The sequence below is a fragment of the Muscardinus avellanarius genome (assembly GCF_963383645.1).
Source record: "Muscardinus avellanarius genome assembly, chromosome: 1".
Classification (NCBI taxonomy): Eukaryota; Metazoa; Chordata; class Mammalia; order Rodentia; family Gliridae; genus Muscardinus; species Muscardinus avellanarius.
Genome location: NC_137786.1, coordinates 36122410 through 36140804, shown reverse-complemented (window position 1 = coordinate 36140804; position 18395 = coordinate 36122410). Strand labels below are relative to the sequence as shown.

Below are 18395 nucleotides of genomic sequence, written 5' to 3'. Positions count from 1 at the left end.
TACATAGGTATAAGATATTTACTTAAGCATCCTTAAGTAAATTCTAATCTTTTATAAACAATATAATAATATACAACTTTTACCTATATCCACCTTTGTATACATTAACAATAATATATGTAAGATAAATTCATAAAGTAAATGTCCTGGGTAAAAAGTCACATGCATTTTGTTTTTATTTTTTTTAAAATACATCCAATTGCCTTACCAAAGGGCTATAATAATTTATACTTTTACTGGAAATAGAAGCATTTTTGCCAAAAATCTTTATCATTGCTTAATCTTAAAAATGAAAAAAATGGAAAAGATAGGAAGAGGTTGAAGTTAATGATCAGAAGGAGGCTACTGAATTCATATAAAGTTTAACTGCTATGTTTTTCTCCAGCCTCTAACAACAAACAATTCTGACTACAGAACACATTTACTTTTAGCCTCCATATTTGATATATTAAAAAAATACTTTCCCAATTAAATTAAAATATATTTTTATTGTCTTTTCCCTTTTAAGGGAAAACATTGTATATAAAGTTTAATATGTCAACCCAAGATTAGAAAGAGGCCTACCTGATTTTAATTATCTAGGTTCATGTTAACATGCAAGCACTCAAAAGATCCAGAAGATGGCAGTATAAATGTTTTTTTTTAATTTTTAAATCTGGGGAAGGGTTAAGTTAAACAGGAAAATCCTAAAATATGTAGATTTTTACCATTTTTATTTTCTCTTTTTATATAGTGATGCAAGATCCCGAAATGCAAGGCGGTTAAGGAATGACAGGAGGGGACCACCTCACCTTGAAGTAAAGGAAGTGTGGCAGAGCGGGATGCACCGGGGCTGGGAGCCAGAGGACCTCAGGCAAGACCTTCCTCTGAGTCTACATTTTCTCATAAGTGAAATCGTCTAACAGCATCACAACAAATCATCTAGTAATATTACAATATCATAATCATCTAACAATATCACAAGATCATTGTGAAGACAAAATGAGATAAAATACGTTGATGTATGCAGTACACCAGAACATTAAAATGTAATGAGTATTTAATCAATATTACTAAATACCACTCAGTATAGAACTACTCAAAGAGAAAATAAAATTCTCATTTAGAAGACAGCCGCTTTTTCTCTCTCTGTGCTATCTACCTATTTTTTCTCGTGTGTGTGTGTGTGTGTGTGTGTATGTGTGTGTGTGTGTTTGTGTGTGTGTTGTGTGTGTTGTGAGGTGGGGGGGTTACTGGAGATTAGGGGTTGAACCCGGGGGTATTCAACCTCCCAGCTATATCTCCAGCCACTTTTGCTTTTTGTTTTGAAACCGGGTCTTGCTAGATTGTTTATAGTCTCGATAAGTTGCTGGGGCTGTCTTCAAACCTGCAATTCTCCTGTGTCAGCCTTCCATGTACTGGGATTACAGGCATGAACCACCACACCCAGCACTAATAACCACTTCTTTTTTTATTTTATTTATTTATTTATTTATGGTAGTACTGGGGAGGCATTCTACTTCCGAGCTATATCCCCAGCCTTATTTTTTATTCTTTATTTTGAAACAGGGTCTCACTAAGTTGCGGAAGGCCTAACTAAATAGCTGAGGCTGGCTGCAAACAGGTGATCCTCGTCTAAGCCTCCCTAGTACTGGGATTATAAGGGTGTGCCACCATGCCTGGCTTTAACAGCCTCTTCTGAGGAAGGATCAATGCAGTACCCGGAAGAGATCCCCCCCCCCCCGGTACTGGGGATGGAACCCAGGGGCATTGTACCTCCAAGCTACAGTCCCAGTCAGTCCTATTTTTCTTTTTTTTATTCTTTTTATTTTTGAAACAGGGTCACACTGAATTGCAAAGGATCTCACTACATAGCTGAGGCTGTTCACCAACCGCCATCCTCCTATCTCAGCCTCCAAATGCTGGGATTACAAGTATGCACACCATGCCCGGCTCCCGGGAAGAGATTTTGAAAACACATGAGACAGTGTTCGCCTCGGAGACCGGGAAAGAATTGCCCAGTAAGTAACAGCACAAGGTAGAAAAGGGAAAGAGAGGTCTCTGCCAGGAATGGTAAAGACTCATTTCAGGGCTCTGGAGTGCACTCCTTAGTGCTTCCCTGCCCTTTTGGCCCCCGTTCTTGGTTGGTTTGCCCTGCCCTGTGAAGGATTGGCCTGGGATGATTTCGGTTGGGTGGGTCTGGACTGAGAAGGCTTAGCCTGGGAGGGCGGAGGCCTAGAGGGTTTTTTCTGAAAGGGTTTTGGTTGAGAAGGCGTGGGTTGGGAGGGGTTGGGCTGGAAGTTCTTGACCTGAGCTGGCTTGGATTGATGGGTCTTTAACTGAGAGTTGGGTGAAAGTTTGCTTTTGGACATCGAATGGGACCCTGTTAGGAAAGCTGGATGTGCAGGCCCGCCCTGGACCAACAGTTGGGCTCTTTGCTGAGAAGCGGGTCTTTCCAGCTTTTGTATGTTTGCTGCTGGCTGAGAGGACTGATGGTGTGGATCTGCATTACGGGGTGTTGTTCGCATTGATTTTCCTGCTTTGGTTAGCTGTGTTCCCTGGGCCTGGGTCTGTCCAGGCTGTGGCTTCCCTTCTGTTCCTGCTGGCTGTGACCCCCTGGAATATGAGTGACTTCCCAGGGAGACTACCGCCCTAGACCTCACACAAGCTCCTGTTGTCTGTGGTCTCTCTGGACAGGTCCATATATGCTCAGAAAGGAGTCTTGGGGGTGTCCCAAATGTTCCATTGAAGTGATGTCCATGGGAGGTACTTGAAGTTTTTGCAAATCTTGGGCCAGAATAAAATCTCTGGGGTTGGAAATATTTAATACCACAACTTTTACCTCTGCTACGGATCCTTGTATTCCAAAAGGGAAAGGGACGGAACCACTTAGACCTCTGCTCTGACCCAAAGTGAGAGCCCACAACCCAGGGAGATTTTAAAAAACCATGGTTCAAGTTACCTCCAACTCTGGTTGGCAAGGGCCACGAGTTTCTTGGATGGGGCATGAATGCTGGAGAGGGGTAAACCTTCTGAAGGTTCTGGCTGACTTCGCCTCCAGACATCAGAGCTTGGCTTTCAGATGAGCTTTTTGGCAGACTGTGTCTTGGTATTCCTTCATCCTCAGCTGTTACAGCCATGTGTTCACTAAGGGAAACTTGAATCCCTTGAGCGTTCTCAAAGTCTTTGTCTACATGAATCCCCAACTCCCTGGCAAGGAAGGCCATGTCCTCCAGGGACACATATCTGAGTGAACAGGCCATCACTTCCTGGATGGCAGCTTGAAGACCTTCCAGGCTCTCCCTTCTATCAGCATCTTCATCCCCCTCCCAAAATAGAAGCTGTGATGGCTTCAGTTCCAGGGTCCTCTGGAAAAGCTCAGCCTCCTCACTCTCCCTGGCCTGGGGACTGAGGACAAAGTAGCATCTTTCAGTAGAAGCTTCTCCTAAAAACATCAGCAAATCCCATTCCTTCTGGCCTAGGCTGTCAGTGAAAAAGAACATGGCTGAGGAAACTTCCATCAAAAATCCAAACTGTGTCCAAGAGCCTTCTAGATCTCCACGGAGGTTAGCCACTGCCACAGGCTGTTGGAAAACACTAGGGCTTTCCTTTAGGTTATCACCAGCAGGAAAACACCAGGCCATTTCTACCAGGCCATCAGAGATTTGCCGGGGAGGCCCTGGAACAGATAGATCCTGGTGAAGGAAGATTTTATGTGGTTTCTTTTGGGCAGGGCTGAGCAGTCTGTTGAGAATTCTAGACTTGGAAAAACCACAACTCCCTAGACGCACGAAAGAGATGATAGGCATCTTTGTGAGATGCAGCAACTCTTCTTGATCCCCTGTGGGCGCTCCTGAGGACAGTGCTGATGGCTTCTTCACGATGTCCTTCATGGCCCCCAGCATTAGGAGGCATCTGTTGTTTTCCACGTCCGGCAGCAGCAGGGGAAGAGCAAACTGGCATTTATACATATTTGACATGACTTCACATTGCAGAGAGCTGGCTGAGCACAGCAGGGAGGCACAGATGACATCAAGGGGATTCATGGTGTGCGTGTCTTGAATTTCTAAATTTTCCACTCTCATCAGCAATTCCTCTTCACTAGCTTCATCCAGAGCTCTGTGCCTAAGGACTACATCCCTGGCGGTCACATCCAGTGCTTGAATTTTCATCAGGAAATTCCAGACTAATTCTCCTGGAGTCTCAGGGGTCCACCCGTGTCCTCGATCTAAGGAGAATTGTTTAACAAAATCTGGCAGAAGCTTTCTGCTTCTATCCATGTTCAAAAGGGACAGTACATCTTTAAATGCCTTTTTTCTTTCTGCAAAGAAGAAGAAACTCAATGAATATTGTGTGTGGAATTTAAGTTTCCTTTACATACTTTTAAAATTAAATAAGCAACTGCTATTTTCACTGCAAAATGATGAAACGATACAAATAAAATGAAAATACCATTTAACTATCCTGCCTCTCCTATATCCTTCTAAGAGATTGATCAATATGGTACTGTACATTTATTTCCCATTCTTTTTCTATGCAAGTATATAACTATGTATAAAAATATATAGTTTTACTTAGTGAATGCTATAGAAATATACAGTTTTACTTAATGAGTGCTATTTTATTTTTGCATAAACGATAGACCAACAAATGATTCTTCAACCTCTTTCTACTTGAGGATATTCCTAACAAATTCTTCCAAATCAACATATACAGATTTATATATGAAGATTTGGAATATATATCATTTAGCCACTTCATGGTATTCCATGGCTTGGTTGGACCATTACTTAATCATTGATATGGATGATAATTTAGGTTTTCCATTTCCTCTTTCTTTTTCAGGTAATGTTTGTATTCAACAATGCAAAGCCTGCTAGGCACAGTGACACAAGCCTGTAATCCCAGTACTTGGGAGGCTGAGACAAGAGGATCACAGTTTCCAAGCCAGTGTACAGTAACTTACCAAGATCCTGTTTCAAAATAAAAAGTTTAAAATGACTAAAGGTAGTTGGGCGTGGTGGCACACGCTTGTAATCCCCGCACTTGAAAGACTGAGACAGGAGGATCACACAGGTTCAAAGCTAGCCTCAGGTACTTAGTGAGGCTCTCAGCAACTTAGTGAGACCCTGTTTCCAAATAAAATATTAAACAGGTCTCGGAGTATAGCCAGAGGTGGAAAGCCTCTTGGTTCCACCCCTAGTACCAACAACAACAACAACAACAAAATTGACTAGGGGTATATCTCAGTGATAGAATTCAATCCCCAGTACCACAAAAATAAATTAAAAACCTATTAATTATATAACTATACACATGTATAAAGGATTATCTAGGTTAATTCTTGGGGAGGTGCAGAGGGGGTACTTGGGTAGTCTTTTGTGTGTGTGTGGGTCTGGGGATGAAACCCAGGGGCATTAACCTCTGAGCTACACCCCCTGTCCTATTTTTTTATTCTTTTATTTTGAAACCGAGTCTTGCTGAGTTGCAGAGGGCCTCGCTAAGTAGCTGAGGCTGCCCACGAACCGCGATCCTCTGGTCTCAGCCTCCCAAATGCTGGGATTACAAGAGTGTACTACCATGCCTGGCTTGGGTAGTATTAAAGTTGCTTGAACTAGTATATGTGTTGAGGAAAGAAAGTAAGGAGAGAATTGATGCTAGTATAGAGAGTGTCCAGAGCAAGCTGTGAGAGGATGGTTTGCAGGAAAACTTTACTTTTTTCACTTGCTTCATACTTTGCCTTAGTTCAACAATCCTCCAGGTCTTTAGCACAAAAATTAGATATCTAGTGTTGGCAAGGTTATAATGATGCTCAATGGAACAGATAGGAGAAAAAGAGTATATGTTCATACAGAAACAGGATATATCTAATTAAGCACAGAGATGAGTAATAAAAATCAAGCAATAATATCTAGAAGGAAATATTACCAATTTTGTAAATTCAAAATTCATCATAATAACTAAGACAAAAATAAAACAGAGACCCTAGTTGCTACTCACTAAAAGGGAAAATCAATTTTGAATTTGAGTTGAGTCAGGTAAATGGGGAACTAAACAGAAAAATAAAAATAAAAATCCATATTCTTAAAGAAATATAACAACCTAGAGTCTTTATAACCCTTTATAAACAATGAGTAGGGCACAATCCAAAGTTAATATATAAAGTAAGAGACAGGAAATATAACCTCTGTTCAATCAATAGAGATTAATCCCAATATAACCCAGATAGTAGTTTTAGCACATAAGAATTTTAAGGTAGCTATCTTAACCTATTCTCATAACTGTAAAATAATCCTATAATGGATTATGAAGTAGAAATTCTCAGAAAAATAGAATGATTAAAAGAAAGAAATTCTATAATTAAAAATCATAGTATCTGAATTTAAGATCACTGAATAGGCTAAGAGTAGATAAGATATAGATAAAAGACCACCATACCTTCCATAAGTTCATCCTCCTCCTCCAGGGAGAGGCTGGTTTCTGAATCCTCATAAATGTGTTCTTCCTCAGAGAATCCCGTGGCTTCTGAATGCTCAGGGTCCTCTTTACCATCATATACAGTGTGCATGGAGCCATCAGAGTCTCCCTCTTCCACGGTAGCATTTGCATCTTCAAGGTGCCCAACAGATTCTTGGTATTCCTCTCTTCCTAAGTATAAAGAATCATCTGGCTCCTCATATCTCTGTCTATCCTTTAAGTACGTAATAGTTGCTGGAATTCCACACTCGGCTTTTTCAGTTGAATATGGCAATATGACATTGGGGGTGTCATAGTCCTCATATCCCCTGGAGGACAAAGTAGTTTCCTTGTAACTGGTATTCTTGTCCCTGAATAATTCAGAGATTTCCAAATCCAAGTGTTCTTTCTCTTTGGAGGACACCGCACTTTCAGGATTCTCAGCTTTGCTTTTTCCAGGGGAAAAAGTATCTCTTGAAGTTTTGCTTACCCCTATTGACTGGGGAGGTGTTATATTGTCGTGTTTTAAAAACTCTGAAAAGAACAAGAAGATTTGATAATTTGGTTTTTATTTCAAATTAATAAGAATTTATAAGATAACTTGAGTTTCAAGTCCTCAAAGCATCAATTTTTTTCTTTTGAGAAAGGGTCTCAACCTGTTTCCCAGGCTGACCTTGAATTCCTGGGCTCAAGCGATGCTCCTGCCTCAGACTCCTACCCAGTAGCTGAGGCTGCACCATGTAATCCCTCTTCTTTATTTCACTGTGGGGGGAAAGCCCGCCATCTTTGGCCCACGTGTAATCACTGAGGAGCCGCCATGTTTCTTTAACCCCTCCCCCCTCATGGCCTCACTGGAGGCCCCGCCATATTTGACCCCTCCCACCTCATGGCCTCGCTGGAGGCCCTGCCATCTTTACTCCCGCCCACTTTCCATTCCTAACCAATCCTAGGAGTCGGCGGCCATTTTTAAAAAACTTTTCGCAGCCATCTTCAGGCCAAATCTCCACAGCAGCCTCTCTCGGCGGTAAGCTTCCTCTTAAGGAACTAAGTGGGTTCTGCCTAACTCGGAGGGTTCTGACTGACTGACTGCTGTAAAATCCGGTACCGGTGTCCTCCAGTTCTCCGACCGTCCAGGACGGTTGCGAGGTGTGAAAGAGACAAGAGACGTCTTTTCTCGGTCACACCTGCTCTGTACCGAACTAGGCAGGGCCCTGGGACGCTGGAGTTTCCTGCCTTTGTTCTCGCTCGCCCACTTACAACTCATGGGGGGAAGTCAGCCATCTAAGATTGAGATCGATTCTCAATCCCCGCTGGGCCGTGTGTTATCTAATCTGCAGGCTCTGGGATTCTCAGGGGAACTGTCCCCAGAGAGACTTATTTCTCTTTGTACTAAGATCTGGCCGACATATAATTTGGCCAATGACATTCGATGGCCTGCCGTGGGCACGCTAGACTCTAGGACGCTGATGGCTCTCAGTGAATATTGCACCCGGTCAGCAAAATGGTGTGACCTCGAATATTTACAGCCCTTCTGGCGGCTGCATTTCCTGTTTTCTCCCTCTACCGGCTCTACTGCTGCCCAGGGCATGCTGGCTGGAGTATCCCGCCAGTCACAGCCGCCATCTTGGACACCACGTGGCAACTCACAGGCGCCACCTGGTGGCCATTCTGGGTCACAGGCTTACAATTCTGCAGACCCACAGCAGCCATCTTGCAATAAAACATGGGGGCCGGGGTCTGACCCAGCTGGGTTACAAGCCCCATCTTCCTCTCTCCTGGCCCCACTTCGCGAAGTGGCTGGAGCAGAAGGGGTGATTCGGGTCCATGTTCCTTTTTCCCTTCCTGACCTCACTCAACTAGAAAAGAGATTGGGGTCCTTTTCTTCCAATCCTCCTGGTTTTATCAAGGAATTCCAGCATATTGTGCAGGCATATGATCTAACTTGGCGGGATTTGCATGTCATTCTAACCTCTTCTCTAACTCCAGATGAACGTGATCGGATCCTGAAGGCAGCCAGAGAGAGGGCTGACCAGAGTCATTTAACAGATCCAGGGCTTCCTATTGGTACGGCTGCAATTCCATCTGAGGAGCCCCACTGGAATTATAATGTAAAGGAGGGAATAGAAATGAGAAATTATATGATACAATGTCTTCTTGATGGTATGCGAGATGCTTCCCATAAGGCGGTTAATTATGATAAGCTCAGGGAAATCACCCAGGGTCCAAATGAAAACCCAGCAGTTTTTCTTAATCGGTTGCAAGAGGCCCTTACGCGCTATACCCGTCTAGATCCATCCTCTGAGGCAGGCTCGATCATATTGGCCACCCATTTCATTGGGCAAGCGGCTCCTGATATAAGAAAAAAGCTAAAGAAAGTTGAGGATGGCCCACAGACTCCTATTCGAGACTTGATGAACATGGCATTTAAAGTCTTTAATTCCAGAGAGGAACAGGCCGAAGCAGAGCGCACTCTCCATCTTCGTCAGATGGCGGACTTACAGTCCCAGGCCCTGATTGCAGCCCTGAGGCCGGAGGAGAAAGGCCAGCTCTCTGGGTGGCAAGCGCCACCCAGGAGAGGACGACAGTAAAGACAACCACCTCCAGGAGCCTGCTTCAGGTGTGGAGTATATGGCCATTGAAAGGCGAATGTCCTTTAAAAAGCGGTGGACCTCAGGTACCTCACTACAGGGGGTCTACCCTTCTGGACAAGGACCCGCCGCTGGCCCTATCTGGTCTGACCAAGGACTGACAGCTCCTGGAATTCCTCGTCCTCCTTCTTCCATCTTCCTTGCTGGCCCAGGGTAACTGCAGGTACAGGGTAAGCCAGTTTCCTCTTTGGTGGCCTGCTCGATCTTTCAGGCCTTAGTTTCCTTCTCAAGTCTCGGTTCAGGATGATGAGGCAAGCCCTCCAGCCTCTGCCCACAGCTTAGGCCATATCTAAAAGGGCTCTGTTACAACAGCTCCAGGGACAAATTCTCTTGCACGGTGTTGGGATCCACTAAACTTTATTTCTCTCGACATAACTCTCTTTGATGTTTATATTTTAGCAGGTCCACTTGTTTACATACTATGGTGCTCTCCCTCCTCGGATGCCAAATTGCCTAAGTATTAAACTTCTAAAATGGATAACTGATACCGACGCTCCTAATGCAGTAACAGGTGTTTGTTTGACCAGACAAATCCATACTCACTCAATGCTGAAAAGAGTGGTGTGGGTCTGCTTCGGGAGTTGCTGCTATTAATAACTCTGATCTAATAAAAAACTGCTAAAGGGGCGATAGACGTTCTCCTCAGGAAAATGTTGCTATTTAAGTTAGTAGATCTAGTGACTGCCTTGTGTCTAAAAGGGCTTCTGCCCAGCCTGGGTTCCGTTCTCACAATTTTCTTTTTCTTTAATAGCACCTTGCCTGTTAGTCTCCTCAAAGCAAACCGGTCACCGAGCTCTCCAGGGTAACCTCCAACTCCAACAGCCACCTGCTCCCTTCCGGCGGCTCAAATTCCGACCTCTCCCGACCTGGGGCCTTTGACTGGGGCCCTTGATTGACGTCGCCCAATATCAGCATGAAGCCGCTAGATGAGCAAAAACCACGCCCTTCTGCAACCCCTTAGTCAAAGCCCTTCTGCACCCCTGAGTCAAAGAGGTCGGAATGTAAAGTGGGGGCAGGGCCGAGAGCTAGGAGGTAGAGCCTGCAATTCCGGGGACCTCCCGCCCCGGAAGAGGAGAGTTCAGAGAGGACCCGGAGAGGGAGGGAGGCATTCTCCCGCCGGCCACCGGCCCCCGCGGCCACGCGGGGGCTGGGGGTTGACCCCCCACGAATAAAGCCTCTCGTAATTTATTATGGATCTCGGCGTGTCTCTATGCTAGTGGGGCACCCCGCATTTTTCTACAATTTTACAGTGACCTTCCTCCTTCTGCTGACATTCTTACCACAGAGTAAATAAAACTATTGATCTGCTATCTCACCACATTAAAACTTATTTTTTCCGTATTTTCACAATGCCTAGCCTAAGTGACCAATGTCCTTGAGGGCCTGGAGCTGTTAACATGGGTGAATTCACTTATCTAAAAAAAAGAAGCCCAGATCATGCCACTATTAACACTATTCTCTTTCCAACTGTGGGACTTGAAGCTGTCATGCCAGAATAATGAGCCCTTCGTGGTAGCACTCAAACAACTGAAAATTTTGGTATAGCCTGAACAACAAATTACTTGTCCTCTAAAAGAGTAAGACACATTGTTTCCTGCTTTTAAAATTTCTGTGCACTTTCTCCCATTTCATATTTTGGTGGAAATTATCTCTGAGAGAAAGATAAAAATAAAAAGGCAATAACTTTACTTTTTTCAGAAAATCTGCCCTCTTACCCGTAAGCCCAAAGTGTAAAAATTCAACTTACCATTCCTTAAGCTCCAAGCAGTAGCTGACTCTGGAAAAGTATTTAAAAAACACTGGAGAAAATATTGACAGCTCACCTCTCCCTTTTTCTGAACCAAAATTAACAGCTTCCGACTTTTCTTCAGCGGATCAGAAACTTTCTCTAGAGTCTCATATTCTTCCTCGGAAATCAGCCTCCGAGAGGTCAATGAGTCTAGGACAGAATCAGGGTCTTGCTGGAGGATTTTAAGCAATGTTTTTCTTTGTCTTTCTATGATCTCAGAGGGAGCACTCTCAGCCATTGCTTCTGCTTTCACAAATCAGGAAGCAGAAGTAGGAAGTCACTCTGACAGATAAACAAAGAAGAGCATGTTGGGGGCCGGGAGAGACCTAGCATATTTTGCAGTTTCACAAAAGCAGAATATGTCAATGACACCTAGTGTTGGAAGGCTGCAGATCGAAATAAGCACAGCAAGGAAATCTGAGCCTGGCTTCTTGTGGCTTTACACACACACACACACACACACACACACACACACACACACACACACAGAGTTTTTTTTTGGTTCCGGGAAGAGTACCTAGCATACGGGGCCTCCTAGTGCTCTACCCACAGAGGGACATAACCTGCCCTACTCTTCTGTTGGCTTTGCAGGATCAGTTACACTCAGCCTGGGAGTTGCCTCCTCCAAGAAACCTCCCTTGAACTGTAGATTGCACTAAAGACTCCCGGATCTGAGACCTAGGCTGTGATAATAAGAATGTAGATTAATTGACTTTTGTAGGGCGATCTGGCAATATGGAGCACTAAGCAAATAAGTTAGATAAAAATAAAAAGTCATACCCTTCAAATCAGAAATTATACTTCAGGAAATTATATGAAGGAAGTTATCAGACAAATGCCCAAAGATGTATGTATGAAAAGCTGCATTCCAATGTTGCTTAAAATAGCAGAAAACTGAAAATAACCTGTATTTTCATAAATTGAGGTGATAAGTAAAATAAAAAATTAATGCGAGTAAAATAAAAATACATGAGTACGGCGGAGTGTGAAAAACACGAGAGAGATCGGTACACGTGGCATGTAGTTTTAATGGCACGGCTCTCCTGGGGATCAGGGCGAGGCACTGTGGGGCCCGAGTGCCTGTCCGAAGCTAGAGGACGCGGTGCGGGCTCTCCTTTTCAAGCCATGCATCTCCCAAGATGGGGGTTTTACTCGCGGGAACGCCCAATTCTCGCGGGGGGGGGGGGGGGGGTGTTCCAGCCCCTCCCTTGCCCTGCAGAGGTCATGTGACACAAAGTCACAGGAGTGCAGGACCCAACTTATCATGAGGATTTGAGGAATAAATGTTTATATGTCAGCAGTGAAACACCAAAGTGTACCAGTATTGGGAATGGCTTAGGAAGATTTGAGAAAGCTCTGATTATTAGTAGATATATTTCAGAAATAATTGTGTCAAAATGGCGGCAGGCCTGGAGAGAGAAAGGCTTGGCTTTGGTCAGGAAGCAAACAGCTATTGAAACTTAGATTGACTTAGCTAAAAGTAATTACCAAGGAGAGGGGAACTAGGCCTTTCTCTGTCTAAAGACAGATCTACATGATTAGATAAGCTAGCTAGGATGGGAGGAGGGGTCGACCTTCGACCTTCGTGAAAGGAGACACCTCGCCACACCTTGCTGGGGGAGGAAACTTACAGGGACGTTTACTACTTCAGAATTATGTAAACAAGATGGAGGTCATGGGTATAAAAAGTCCAGTCCATGTGCTGTATCCTGGGTGGGACATTCATTTGAACAACCCCTCACCATGCCATTCTGGCATGGAGCTGTAACTATCTTCCTTATTTCTATCTTTTTTTTTTTTTTTTTGGTAGTACTGGGGGTGGAACACAGAGGCTTTCTTTCTACCTCCAGGCTACACTCCCAGACCTATTTTCTATTTTACTTGAAAACAGGGTCTCACTAAGTTGCTGAGAGCCTCACTAAGTAGCTGAGGCTGGCTTCGAACCTGTGCGATCCTCCTGTCTCAGCCTCCCAAGCCCAGGGATTACAAGCATGCACCACCACATCCGTATTTCTATCTTTTTAATAAACTTCTTTAAATCTTCAGCAAGAATCCAGGCTAATGTGTTTTTACTTTGAGTTCAGGACAAGAACCCACAGTTTTTCTGTTTTTGTTTGTGGTTTTGTTGTGGTTTGAGGGAAATTGTGTCTGGGACCCTAACAGGGGTCCCCAGGAACAGTTTTCCCACACCCATATCATCCCACACTGCAACATATTTCACTATAACACAAAGAACTGTTTAAAAAGATGCAGTACATACTATGTACCAGTATTGGGAATGGCCTAGGAAGATTTGAGACAGCTATGATTATTAATATTTCAAAAATTGGGTGAGGGGCAAATCTGTGCAAGGACTTGATTTCTGCCTAAAAGCAGGCAACTATTCCGATGTAAATTAACATAGCTAAAAGTAATTAACAAGTCAATAGGAGAAGAGAACCAGGCCTTTCTCTATCTAAAGACAGATTTACATGATAAGCCAGCTAAGATGGTAGGAGGGGTCAACCTTCATGAAAGGAGACACTTTGCTACACCTTGCTGGGGGAGGTACCTTACAGGATAAGGGGAGGTACTGAAAGACTCCATTTAGAGAAAAAATCATAAGCCCCTAGCAGCTAGCTAATAGTTAAAACAGCCAGCTAATAGTTAAAAAGAAAAAGTATATTTTACTGCAGCTCACAGCTTAGGAATGTAAAATGTGCGATAAGCCCACCCCATCTTATCTATACTGACTGAGTCAGAGCGCCTTGACCTGGGAGCTTACTGACTGCACCTGGTATTATCTAACTCTTGACTACAGAATGTAATTTTCAAATGATTCTGTAATTTTCTGTAAACACATGCAATTTAGCCCAAACCCCCCCTAACTAGTGGTCTTTTCCCTATAAATACCCTCAGTTTCAGTGGCTCGGGGCCAAACTCCTATTCGGGTCGGCCCCAGTGCACTGGCTCTTTAATAAACCCTTTTGCTTTTGCATCAAGGAGGATAAAATTTCTCGTGTGTTCTTGCTGTCGTCGCTTATCCCGAGGCTGACTGAGGGTCTTCCCTCGGCGGGGGTCTTACAGTACCTTACAGGGACGTTCACCATGTCAAAATTATGTAAACAAGATGGAGGTCATTGATAAGTAAAATAAAAATTAATGCGAGTAAAATAAAAATAATGTGCGTACGGCGGAGTGTGAAAAACACGAGAGAGGTCCGGTACACATGGCATGTAAAGTTTTAATGGCACGGCTCTCCCGGGGATCAGGGCAAGGCACCATGGAGCCTGCGCGCCTGTCCGAAGCTTGAGGACGCGGGCTCTCCTTTTCAAGGTATGCATCTCGCGAGATGAGGGTTTACTCGCGGGAACGCCCAATTCTCGCGGAGGTTTCAGCCCCTCCCTTGCCCTGCAGAGGTCATGTGACACAAAGTCACATGAGTGCAGGACCCAACTTATCATCCCGGCCTTTTGATGGTAGGGATAATAGATGACGTTGGACCCTCTAGCTTCTTCCTGCTGTCAAGGGGCATTGTCAGGGGCCCCAGGCCGGGAGGAGTCGGGAGTCCAGTCCCCCAGAAGGGGGTGCAGGTGGGTGCATAGCTGCAGTGCGAATTGGAGGTTACCCTGGACAGCTTAGTGATGTGCGCTTGAGGAGGCTTGAACAGGCAAGGGCCTTTTCCAAGGGCACTGTTCCAGTGGCCCTCCTGGCCGCACGCCGGGCACAGTCTGATTGGTGGGCGTGGCTTCGCCCCACTTCAGGCAGGCTCCTGGAGGTAGTCGTCATTGCAGTCCTCCACACCTAGGTGGCGCTCCAGAGGGCTGAGCCTCCACCGCCAGCCGAAGGGCAGCTACCAGGGATCTGCTTTTTGGCAAAGTCGGAGTGTACGCTCCATTTCCGCCTGTTTCTCTCTGGAATTAAAACTTAGATGCCATGTTAAGGTTCTGTCAGCTGCGACGGACCTATACTCACAAAGAGCGCGTCCCGGGACGGGTGTCCAGCAAGAATGGCAACGCGGACTCCGTACGGGCAGACAGAGAGTGTCGCCCCAGCCCCGGCCTGGCGTTTCCCGCAGCACCTAGGGCGCACCCGAGCGGGCCGCCCAGCAAAATTGCAGTCTGGCGCAGGCCAAGATGGCGACTGTGACATCACCAGGCAGCGACTATGCGCCATCACAAAATGGCAGCTGGCGGGAAAATAAATGGAAGCTGATGGGGGAGAGCATTTGGAGGGATACCAGACTGCTTATAAAAGTTCCTAACTATTCTTGGGCCACCACAACCCATTTCCCAACTCGTATCAAGGCAGACAGGCTCTCAGGGCATCTGCTAGTATAAAGGTTCGACTTCCCATAATTGGTTCACGGGCAGAAACGAAGAACAGGAAATGGGCGTCCCCGATTTCCCTGCTCAATCGTTCGGAAACGGAGGTTAAGAGATAGGGAAGAACGTCTTCATTCCTTCTCAAAACCGGAGGATGACCTGGTCATCCGCAGGGTGGTCCCAGTGGACCAGGGGACAATGGGTCACCAAGCGCTTGGATTTTGGGGTCCCAGTGGACCGGAAGACCCAAGTCCGGAACCCGCTAACCAAGGGAAGGAGGCAGTTTACCGGATTGAAGTGTTGCCAGCCAGCGCTGGCTGCGAAAGAAGCGCTGAGAAGCTGCTGGGGGCGCGGTGGAGCTGGGGCTCGCAGATGCTGGTGGCTGGTGTGGACGGCACTGATGGCTGGCGCAGGTGGGATCAAACGGTGGCACGCAGGCGGCATGGCTTGCCCAGTTTGCGGCGTGGAGACAAAATGGCTTCCAGGCATGCAGCAGTCGCTGAGGCTGGGCCCCGATGAGCACCGCCAGTGAGCCTGGCTTGGGCGGGCGAAACGCAGCAGCAGCAGCGAGTAGAGCTACGCCTGGTGCGGGTGACTGTGGCGGACACCGAAGCCGGCTGTGCGCCGCCCAATGAGCCTGGCTCGGGGCAAGCGGGGCAAATCGGCCAGAGGTCCCGGCAGTGACTGGAGCGCCGAGCTGGAACGGCGGTTTTAGGAGGTCCAAGCGGCAGGCAGAGGTCCTGGCCTGTGCAGGACGTCGGCAAGCAGAGCAGGTGCCAGCATCACCCAAGGAGCCTGGCTCCAGGCGGGTGGAACTGGCAGCCTGGCGGCCGGCGGAGCCTGCATGCCCCGGCGGTGGTGGCTGCGGCCGCGGTGGCAGTGGAAGATGGCCGTCGGCGCTCCGGAAGAGAGCACGTAGGTGGGAAAAGATGGCCACCGGCTCTCAGCAGAGCGTGGGGCCGGAAAGATGGCCACCGGCTCTCAGCAGAGCGCAGGGCCGAAAAGATGGCCGCGAGCTCTCAGCAGAGCTCGGGGCTGGAAAGATGGCCGCAGACTCTCAGCAGAGCGCGGGATCAGAAAGATGGCCACCGGCTCTCAGCAGAGCTCGGGGCTGGAAAGATGGCCGCGAGCTCTCAGGAGAGCTCGGGGCTGGAAAGATGGCTGTGGACTCTCAGCAGAGCCCGGGGTGGGAAGAAGGCTGCCGGCTCTCAGCAGAGCGCAGGGCCGGAAAGATGGCCACCGGCTCTCAGCAGAGCGCGGGGCCGAAAAGATGGCCGCAGACTCTCAGCAGAGCCCGGGGCGGGAAGAAGGCCGCCGGCTCTCCCGGAGAGCGCGGGGCTGGGGAAGAAGGCTTACGGTCCGGGCAGGCACAGGGCAGCAGTGGCGGCAGTGGTGGGAGCAACACCTGCAAGCGGAGCGCTGGTGTGGGACCTCACAGTCGAGCTGCTGGCGGGTCGGAGAGTCCGGGGCTCAAAAAGAGAGTAAAAATAAAAAGAGAGAAAAAAAAAAAAGAAATAAAAGGGGGAGGGACCCAAGAGTTCTCCTGGTTCGGCACCAAATGATAAGTAAAATAAAAAAATAATGCGAGTAAAATAAAAATAATGTGCGTACGGCGGAGTGTGAAAAACACGAGAGAGGTCCGGTACACATGGCATGTAAAGTTTTAATGGCACGGCTCTCCCGGAGATCAGGGCGAGGCACCATGGAGCCCGCGCGCCTGTCTGAAGCTTGAGGACGCGGGCTCTCCTTTTCAAGGTATGCATCTCAGGAGATGAGGGTTTACTTGCGGGAACGCCCAATTCTCGCAGAGGTTTCAGCCCCTCCCTTGCCCTGCAGAGGTCATGTGACACAAAGTCACATGAGTGCAGGACCCAACTTATCAGTCATGGGTATAAAAATTCCGGTCCACGTGCTGTATCTTGGGAGTGATGATTTGGCCCAGGCCACCCTCCCCCCTCATGCCATTTTGGCATGGGGCTGTAACTATTTTCTGCATTTCTATTTTCTATATTTCTATCTTTTTAATAAACTTATTTAAATCTTCAGCAACTGTCCAAGCTATGCATATTTATTCTTAGCTTAGGACAAGAACCCGTGGTTTTTCTGGTTTTGGTCGTTTTGGGTTTTGTTATGGGTTGGGGGAAAGTGTGTCCGGGACCCTGGCAGGGGTCCCCGGGGAACAGTTTCCCCACAACCATATTCTCCCAAACCGTAACATACTAGGCAAGTGTTCTATCACTAATCTACATCTTCAGCCTCCATTTTTGTTTTTAAAAAACCTAATATGTGTATAATTTATTTATACTGAGTGCATACATATTCACACAGAAAAAGACAGTTAAGAGATACTCTAAATTTTAATACTGGTTATCTCTAGGGATATGATTGTAGAAAGGTTTATACTTTTTTGCTTTAAATACTACTATTTAATACTTCTGTTTTTATTTATTTTATTTTTTACATTTTGGTACTGAGGATTGAATCCAGGCTCATTCTACCTCTGAGTTACACTCCCCAGTCCTACTTTATTTTTTACTTCGAAACAGGATTTTACTGGGTTGATAAGACGCTCACTACTTGTTGAAGGAGGCTGTCTTTGAACCTTAGATACTCCAGTCTCAGCCTCCCAAGTACTAGAATGACAAGCCACCACACCCAGCTACTTTTGTTTTCATTAGACTACCCTCCCCCCCAGCCCCACAAAGCCCCTCCCCCATAGGTGATAGGACCCAGGGGCATTCTACCTCCAAGCCACACCCCCAGCCCTATTTTTATTCTTTATTTTGAAACAGGGTCTCACTTAGCTGCAAAGGGCCTCACCAAGTAGCTGAGGCTGTTTGCAACCCGTGATCCTCCTGACTCAGCCTCCTAAAATTACAAGTGTTCGCCCCACGCCCTGCTAGACTTTTTTAATTTTGAGTTTAAAAAAACTATCTGTTTTTTATCTACACTTTCACAGATCAGAAAAACCTGAAACCAGCCTTAATAAACAGAAACTGAAAGAATACAATGTAATATTTCATTTGCATAATATTATGTAACATTAAAAAAATGAACTTTAGAGCCCAGTGTGGTGGTGCATGCTAGTAATCCCAGCATTTGGGAAGCTGAGACAGGAAGATCACAGTTCACAGACAGCAGCAGCTACTACTCGGTGAGGCCCTTTGCAAGTCAGTGGGACCCTGTTTCAAAGTAAAGTATAAAAAAATAGGGCTAGGG

At 46.2% G+C, this 18395-nt stretch overlaps 1 protein-coding gene across 1 annotated transcript; it reads right to left on the bottom strand.

Moving 5' to 3' along the window:
• Positions 1 to 2087: 2087 nt before the first annotated feature.
• Positions 2088 to 11110, bottom strand: CARD6 (caspase recruitment domain family member 6; the record flags this gene model as incomplete). Its single annotated transcript, XM_080701508.1, has 3 exons — positions 2088 to 4300; positions 6418 to 6969; positions 10831 to 11110. 3 exons carry the CDS (start codon positions 11108 to 11110, stop codon positions 2088 to 2090), a joined length of 3045 nt encoding a protein of 1014 aa, XP_080557634.1.
• Between the last annotated feature and the right edge of the window lie 7285 nt (positions 11111 to 18395).